At 45.1% G+C, this 9,569-nt stretch overlaps 1 protein-coding gene across 1 annotated transcript in view; it reads right to left on the minus strand.

Annotated features, from left to right (window-relative positions):
- The window catches only part of RRAS (RAS related), a 44,154-nt gene extending 37,428 nt beyond the window's left edge, over positions 1 to 6,726 (minus strand). The window contains exon 1 of the mRNA XM_069948074.1: positions 6,511 to 6,726. Coding sequence (XP_069804175.1) covers positions 6,511 to 6,612 — 102 coding nt within the window. The 5' untranslated portion in view covers positions 6,613 to 6,726. The remainder of the gene's footprint in view (positions 1 to 6,510) is intronic.
- Positions 6,727 to 9,569: the final 2,843 nt, after the last annotated feature.

Consider the following 9,569-nt stretch of genomic DNA (forward strand, 5'->3'; position numbering starts at 1 on the left):
GAAACACATGCATCCAAAACCACAGACCCATGCACTCATGGTTGCATGAGGTTGCTGGGACTATTGCACACATTGTGTGGTCATTAGAGAGTCCGATCGTTCGGCATTTGAATAGCAGTGACTGAAGAGGTTGGATGCAGCCCTAGGAAGTCAGAGAAAACATGGATACAGCCTCAAGCACTATTACATGGAGAGATTATCGTGCAAAAACGAAAGCGCCAAAAAGATCGATCATCGTTAGGTGTATTACGATTAAGTGTGCGCACGACGAACACAAAATTGTTATACTGTCACTGACCGTGATCTTTCAGCATGTCGAAAAATCATAATTGGTCTTTCGCTGATAATTTGCCGATTGGTTTGTGTAATAAGAAATCTTTCAGTCACTCTGGAGAAAAAAACTATTTTGTCTTGCGCAAACGATTAGCGAACATACAAGGACTAAAAAAATTATCGGTCATTTCAGCAATCGCTAAATGTAATAACGTCATTTAGAATACTTTACTACTATATCGTTAATTATTACTAGAGATCGGTCGCTGTGGCAGGTTTTTGCGCAATTATCGCTCTGTGTTATAGGGCCCTATGACGGGGCCGCAGGAATGATTGGTGGATTATTCATCTGGTACTTTGCTGCCCTCATTCGTCAGCCACATATTCCCTATTACACAGGGTGATTTACAGGTGGCAAGCAATGGCTTTTTGACGGATTAAACGAATAGACAAGCAATGAACCGACAAAGCATTTGCTTGGTTGTTGACTGATCGCTTGTCCTATTACACAGAGTGATATTGATCTGTTCGTCTGATAATTGCCCCATGCAATTTTGTAATAGGCTAAATGAGCACCAATCTACCAGATTTGTGCATCGGCCCATAAAATAGGGCCCTTATAACAGGTCGCTGGAGCATGCAACAGTCCGTGTATTATGGGCCATACTCACTGGATGCAAATGTTTTGTTAAGCTTCTGAAGTCGATCTATGGGTCATGTTCACATGGTCAGGATTTTATGAGGATTTAGGAATGTATTCTACACCGCATCATTGAACATTCCATATCTAATGCAAGAGAATGGGGTTTTTGTAACCCTGTTCATATGGCAAAAATTTGAGAAGTAAAGAAGATTAAAAGGTATAGCCTTTCCACAGAATAGGGGGTAATTGGTTAATTGGTGGGACCCCACAGATTTGGAGAACAGAGGACAATTGTGCCCCGAATAAATCGGCGGCGGGGTGCATGCTTGACCACCACTCTATTCATTCTTTATGGGCCCTCCAAACTGAACATACATGCTTATGCATATTATTGGTGGAAGTATAGATGGTACATCAATGGCGGAAACATGAGGGGTCAGTCTCGAAAAGGGTACACATTTGAAATGGCCAATCCACAAGCGCATATACCCTTAATAATCCTACTCTGACATGTTGTATAGACTAGACAGAATAGGACACCAGCTGCAAGTTTGTTACCTTGAGAACCCCCTTCCCCCCAACTTCCAATGAAGAAGTCTTGTTGCCTTTTACACCATCTTTGGCGTACAAACGTCTTTGGCATAGCTTAGATCTCTCTGCCAACCCACTTTCACATATATATATAATACGGAGGCCTCTCTCCATCTATATTACAGAGGCATATAGTGACCTAGCTGCTGATCTAATGCCCCTTACTGACAGTAGTCAGTAAGATGAGGTTTCTAGTTCATGTCTCTGATGCGATGGAGCCAGGACTTGCCTTAGTAATATGGATGCAAAAACACATGACATGTGAAAGCAGCTTTATTGCAGGCCTTTATTGGTGAGGCATTATAAGGTCTAGACTGTCAGATTTCCAGCACTCTACAGCGAGTTCCCCTTTAATTTAACCAGATTCCACACTCACCAACCACAATTTAAAGGAGAAGTTGCATGAAGACTAAAATCAAAAGGCAGACGGGGGTGAAAATAATAAACATGTAAACTCAGCCCTCCTCGTGTCTCCAGGGGGGTCCTGATGCCGACTTCCGGATTACACCTGAAGCTAGAAACCAGGTATGTCCCGTCTTCATGAAATTACAGCTAGCAAAGCTACATGAAACCCCAGAGCAGCAATACGAGGCATGAAGAGGGGTGAGTTTACATGTTTATTATTTTCACCCCATCTGCCTGCTGATTTTAGTCTCGATGGGACTTCTCCTTTAAGGCCGGGATGGGGAACCTTCAGCCCTCCAGGCATGATGGGTAGGCCGAAGGTTCCCCATCCCTGATTTTAGGCAACAAACCAAGTCTAAAATCTACTCTGCTTACTATACTTTGCTTTAGTTAAAGTATGGAGTTGAACCTTACATGTTACATAGGGTTAATCCGGGAGAGAAGGCGGCATTAATCAGCAGCTCGCAGATCTGCCCTATGGCAGTAAGAAGGCTTACGCAATAATTCAATTACAACGAAACTGAATCACTGAATAAAAAGCCCCCCCGGCAAGAGGGAGCCGTCTTCCCTGTACATCCCTGCAGGCTACCATCATGATAAACCTTGCACAGGGTGGAGCTGGGTTTGTTCTAGTTCTTCTACCTACTACAGACCCAGGAACATGATCCATGGATGTGACCATTACTGGCGATCAGTCAGAAACAGTCTGCAGAACCTGCTTATGTTCTACTGTATATATATATATATATATATATATATATATATATATATATATATACTGCATAGTCTCTGCAAAATCCTCACTACATTACTTGATGATTTTCTTCACTATATATAGCAATACTGGAAAAAATCACAGATACCTTGCACCATATTCTGCGTGTTATCCAGCAATACTACCACATGTGAAGTATCCTATTATAATGCTTTATCAGGCTTTCTTCCTATTGGGGCATTTGCCTGGTAACAGGCGGTGCAGCTGCCGCTGGGAAGGTACACGTCTATGTCTGGTGGTCGTCCATCAGTATGGGAAATATGGGCACAAAGCCGGACTGCCAGGGACTTCCTATTTGTACTATGTTTGATTCTATGGTGTCTCTTATCCCACCATTGAAATAACATGGACGTCTTAATAAAAAAAAGAAGAGGATGACAATGGAGCATTAGAGGAGATAAATGAATATTGGTCACGTTACGACTCTCCTCCTCGTTCTCACAAACTTGAGCAGAACAGAGAGTGTTTCAAGTCCCTTCCAGATGGCTGCAATATAGGCGAGTTTTGGCACCAGTATTACGGCTTCTACTCCAGGGGATTCTGAGGTACAGATCGCTATATGATCTCATGGTGATCTATGGTCGGTTAATCTGAACTATATGGTGCAGGCATCTGCATAGAGCCATCTTTACAGATTGAGGCTTTGTTCACACAACATACTTTTTTTTTTTTTTTAAAGAACGGCCGTTGTTTTTTATTAAAACAGCAGCCATTCTTATCATACTGCAATGAAATTCACTGAAGTCAATGCAACAACAGCCGTTATTCAATACATTGAGTAAAAATAACGGCATCTGTTGCATTGACTTCATGGCATTTCATTGCACTGTGAAAAGATTGGCCGTCGTTTTAATGAAACAATGGCCGCTCTTCTAAAAAATAGTACGTTATGTGAACATAGCCTAATATAGCCCTATTTCACGGAACGATTATCGTTCATAGACTCGCTCCAACGACCGCTCGTTAACGAGCACTTAACAATTTTTTTAAGCAAACGATAACACATAATACGAGTGGGAACGTGAACGATATCTGTAGTGTAACAATTTTTTGCGGTCACTTGCGGTTACATGGTCGTTTAAAACGTGGGGAAATGTAGGTAGACATTTCAAGAACGACTGAAAGATTTTTTATTCAACGAAAAGATTAGCGAATTATTGTTGAAAGACCAACAATTTTTTTTTGACATGTTGAAAAAAAATAGTGAACAACTCAACGACGATTTCGCTTTTGTCGTTCGCCAGTTTACAGCTATTCCACAGAACGAATATCGTTAACGAGCGGTCGTTTGAACGATTTTATGAACGATAATCGCTCGAAAAAGTTCCGTGGAACAGGGCCTTAACACGGCATATTACTTGTGCAGCAGTTATCAACTCGTGCCAATACCTCAGGACTCCTATGGTGAGTCATATAGTAAGCAGGGGGCCACAAGCCACATGTGGCCCCTTAGTCACATACCAAAAAAATGGCTATGATTGATATTGATAGCTATCCCACCAGAGTCCAGTGGTGGCCTGAAGACATTTCAAAACATCAAAACATTTTCTTCCTGAGAAGCCTATAAGGAAAAAACACTCAAAAAACAACCACATAGACCATGCTGCAAAAAAAAAACCTTAAAAACCACTAGTGTAACACAGAGGCATTTCTGCGTGCTTGTTACAGATACAAGTTCTGGCCTGAGTGCAGGTCGGATCAGTGGACTTGCAGTCAAGCAATAACTTGAGGCCATAATACAGGTGCAACAATATGTTTTTAGGTTAATGTGAAACTGGTCCCAGAGTCTAAAGTCAGACCCATGGTCAGGTCCGGACTTGTGCCTATGTCAGTGTGAGACTCACCTAAGGCTGGGTTTACACATGGTGGAAATTCTCCATTCCAGATGACGCTACATCTGTATATGTTACATGGGTTATCCAGGTATTAGGGGTTATCCTGGATTAGAAAAACATGGCTGCTTTCTTTCAAAAATAGAGCCAGACTTGCCTTAACGTTGTGTGTGTGTTTTCCATAGGAATATCACTGCAATACCACACACAAACTGAGAACAAGAGGGGCGCTGTTTCTGGGAAAATGCAGCTATGACCCTTCGTAAAGGGTCCCTGTCACTGAGCACTGCCACATGCTCTCCACAGTTTGGCACTGAGAGACGAAACTCACGCTTGGGAGATCGGGTTGCCGAGGCAACCGTCCCACTCCCAGCGAGTTCCAAGCAGGAGCGAAAGCGCTGTGGCGGCACATAATGACAGCTACCATCTAAGTGCATTTAACCCCTGAAACGTTTAGGCCTCATTCACACGTTTAGTAGTTTTTCAGGGCCTTATATTATGGGAAGGTACTAATTCAATGAAGGTGATCCGTATTTTTTGTGGATGTTGCGGACGTTTCTTTCATAAAAATGACGGATCCGTGAAACTACGGGCAGTGTGAATAGCTCAATATGAATCAATGTGCCAGCAATTACGGATACATTGACGGAACGTGTGAGTTCAAATCAGCTATGAAATCGGCATTTTCATATAAAAATCTCTGCACCACGTGAACAAGATTTGTGAAATCTCACCCACTTGCCTGGTACCATAATCCTTTGCGTATTTAACCTGTGCAATACCTCGTGTAAACTCCACAGCAATTCTGCCCCCCCCATGCAAAAACGAAAATCCAATTAAAAAAGTATCCAAGTCGTGTAATGGGTGTAAGCGTCACATACTGGCTTACAGTTGCTATACTACTGCTAGGGCATGATGGGAGTTGTAGTTTGGCAACAAGTGAAGAGTCACAGGAGGGTGATCATCAATTGTCCGATATGTGTATGCTGCCACTAGAACAGCGACGGCTCTGGCAGGTGAGGAGTTAATAGATGTAACTGTTTTTGTAAACCTCTCAGTATACAGCGGCGCTCCGAGCAATCACACTGCCCGATATCGATCGGATCTGGAACCATGATTGCAATGATGATTTATTATACAGGATGAAGGGGTGGGGGTCAGCTCTCTATCCGCACACACACATGTATTTATATACAGCTACAGTATATACACTACATCATGGATCCCCCCAACCTGTGGCTACAGCAGCTGCAACACTACAACACCCAGCATGCCCAGACAGCCTAGTGTTGTAGTTCTGCAACAGCTGGAGAGCCACAGGTTGCGGATCACTATGATTAACCCTATATATATAACACACCCTGCCCAAAAAGTTTTTGTGCCCTGCAGCTACAGAAAGTTTACAGCACCACCCTGGTGAACCAATAGGGTGCCCATAGAGGTGCCAGGCACAGAGCCAACCTTCCCTGTAACACTAGAACCAATAGGGTGCCCATAGAGGTGCCAGGCAACCCCCCCCCCCGTAACACTAAAACCAATAGGGTGCCCATAGAGGTGCCAGGCAGAGCCCCCTCCTCCCTCTAACACTAGAACTAAGAGGGTGCCCATAGAGGTGCCAGGCACAGAGCCAACCTTCCCTGTAACACTAGAACCAATAGGGTGCCCATAGAGGTGCCAGGCAAAGAGCCCCCCTCCCTGTAACACTAGAACTAAGAGGGTGCCCATAGAGGTGCCAGGCACAGAGACCCCTCCCTGTAACACTAGAACTAAGAGGGTGCCCATAGAGGTGCCAGGCAAAGAGCACCCCCCGTCCCTGTAACACTAAAACCAATAGGGTGCCCATAGAGGTGCCAGGCACAGAGCCCCCTCCCTGTAACACTAGAACTAAGAGGGTGCCCATAGAGGTGCCAGGCAGAGCCCCTCCTCCCTGTAACACTAGAACTACGAGGGTGCCCATAGCGGTGCCAGGCAGAGCCCCCTCCCCGTCTTACCTGGATGAACTGGATAGTTAGGGCACTTTTGCCCACTCCTCCTCCTCCTACCACCACCAGCTTATACTTCTCCACAGGGGTAGACGACTCCTTGGCACTCATGCTGGGCGCAGGGCTACAGACGGAATACACAGCAGAAATACCAACTTCACTCCAGCAAACTTTCCATGGAGTCAATCCCTGCAAATATGGCTGCCCTGCCTCCCTTTTTTCCCCTTCTCTAAGCTCCTCCTGGGGTGTTACTGCTCTATGCTAATGAACTCATGAATATTAATGAGGCCGGAGTGACCGGGGTCTGATTCACTATAACTTCATCTCCCTATTTGGTGAAGGGGCTGCGAGGCGATGGCCGAGTCCCCCCCGCGGTCCTAGCGCCGCCGCCCAGCCCTCTGTGTACAGTGTGTGCCGGCAGATGTTTATGTTGCCCAGAGTAACCCGGGTATTAGCTGACTAGTTGTGCGCACAGCTGCCTCCTTATAAGGCGGACTCTCCTCTCATAGCAGCTGCACGACTGTTCTGACTAATGAATCCTCCTGGAATGGGCGGGAAGGTGACAACGAGCTGCTGTCGCCTCATCTGCCTCCTGGATTTACTACAGTCAAAACCTTTTTATAAGAATGTGGGAAATAGCAGTAAAAGTGTCTGTAATACACAGTATATAGAGTAACAGAGGGTATATAGAGGTGGGGAACCTGCAATGCCCACCTAATAGTGCCAACCACTGCACCTCTATAACAGTGCTATCCATAGTGCCCACCTAATAGTGCCAACCACTGTGCCTCTATAACAATGATATCCTAGTGCCCACCTAATAGTGCCAACCACTGCACCTCTATAACAATGATATCCTAGTGCCCACCTAATAGTGCCAACCACTGCACCTCTATAACAATGCTATCCATAGTGCCCACCTAATAGTGCCAACCAATGTGGCTCTATAACAATGATATCCTAGTGCCCACCTAATAGTGCCAACCACTGCGCCTCTATAACAATGATATCCTAGTGCCCACCTAATAGTGCCAACCACTGTGCCTCTATAACAATGCTATCCATAGTGCCCACCTAATAGTGCCAACCACTGTGCCTCTATAACAATGATATCCTAGTGCCCACCTAATAGTGCCAACCAATGTGCCTCTATAACAATGCTATCCTAGTGCCCACCTAATAGTCCCAACCACTGCGCCTCTATAACAATGATATCCTAGTGCCCACCTAATAGTGCCAACCACTGTGCCTCTATAACAATGCTATCCATAGTGCCCACCTAATAGTGCCAACCACTGCGCCTCTATAACAATGCTATCTATAGTGCCCACCTAATAGTGCCAACCACTGTGCCTCTATAACAATGATATCCTAGTGCCCACCTAATAGTGCCAACCACTGTGCCTCTATAACAATGCTATCCATAGTGCCCACCTAATAGTGCCAACCACTGTGCCTCTATAACAATGATATCCTAGTGCCCACCTAATAGTGCCAACCACTGTGCCTCTATAACAATGCTATCCATAGTGCCAACCACTGTGCCTCTATAACAATGCTATCCATAGTGCCCACCTAATAATGCCAACCACTGCGCCTCTATAACAATGCTATCCATAGTGCCCACCTAATAGTGCCAACCACTGCGCCTCTATAACAATGATATCCTAGTGCCCACATAATAGTGCCAACCACTGCGCCTCTATAACAATGATATCCTAGTGCCCACCTAATAGTGCCAACCACTGCGCCTCTATAACAATGCTATCCATAGTGCCAACCACTGCGCCTCTATAACAATGCTATCCATAGTGCCCACCTAATAGTGCCAACCAATGCGCCTCTACAACAATGCTATCCATAGTGCCCACCTAATAGTGCCAACCACTGCGCCTCTATAACAATGCTATCCATAGTGCCAACCACTGCGCCTCTATAACAATGCTATCCATAGTGCCCACATAATAGTGCCAACCACTGCGCCTCTATAACAATGCTATCCATAGTGTCCACCTAATAGTGCCAACCACTGTGCCTCTCTATAACAATGCTATCCATAGTGCCCACCTAATAGTGCCAACCACTGCGCCTCTCTATAACAATGCTATCCATAGTGCCAACCACTGTGCCTCTATAACAATGCTATCCATAGTGCCCACCTAATAGTGCCAACCACTGTGCCTCTATAACAATGCTATCCATAGTGCCCACCTAATAGTGCCAACCACTGCGCCTCTATAACAATGATATCCTAGTGCCCACCTAATAGTGCCAACCACTGCGCCTCTATAACAATGCTATCCATAGTGCCCACCTAATAGTGCCAACCACTGTGCCTCTATAACTATGATATCCTAGTGCCCACCTAATAGTGCCAACCACTGTGCCTCTATAACAATGCTATCCATAGTGCCAACCACTGTGCCTTTATAACAATGCTATCCATAGTGCCCACCTAATAATGCCAACCACTGCGCCTCTATAACAATGCTATCCATAGTGCCCACCTAATAGTGCCAACCACTGCGCCTCTATAACAATGCTATCCATAGTGCCCACCTAATAGTGCCAACCACTGTGCCTCTATAACAATGATATCCTAGTGCCCACCTAATAGTGCCAACCACTGTGCCTCTATAACAATGCTATCCATAGTGCCCACCTAATAGTGTCAACCACTGTGCCTCTATAACAATGATATCCTAGTGCCCACCTAATAGTGCCAACCACTGTGCCTCTATAACAATGCTATCCATAGTGCCAACCACTGTGCCTCTATAACAATGCTATCCATAGTGCCCACCTAATAGTGCCAACCACTGCGCCTCTATAACAATGCTATCCATAGTGCCCACCTAATAGTGCCAACCACTGCGCCTCTATAACAATGATATCCTAGTGCCCACCTAATAGTGCCAACCACTGTGCCTCTATAACAATGATATCCTAGTGCCCACCTAATAGTGCCAACCACTGCACCTCTATAACAATGCTATCCATAGTGCCCACATAATAGTGCCAACCACCGTGCCTCTATAACAATGCTATCCATAGTGCCAACCACTGCG

The sequence above is a fragment of the Dendropsophus ebraccatus genome, chromosome 12 (genome assembly GCF_027789765.1).
Source record: "Dendropsophus ebraccatus isolate aDenEbr1 chromosome 12, aDenEbr1.pat, whole genome shotgun sequence".
Taxonomy (NCBI): Eukaryota; Metazoa; Chordata; class Amphibia; order Anura; family Hylidae; genus Dendropsophus; species Dendropsophus ebraccatus.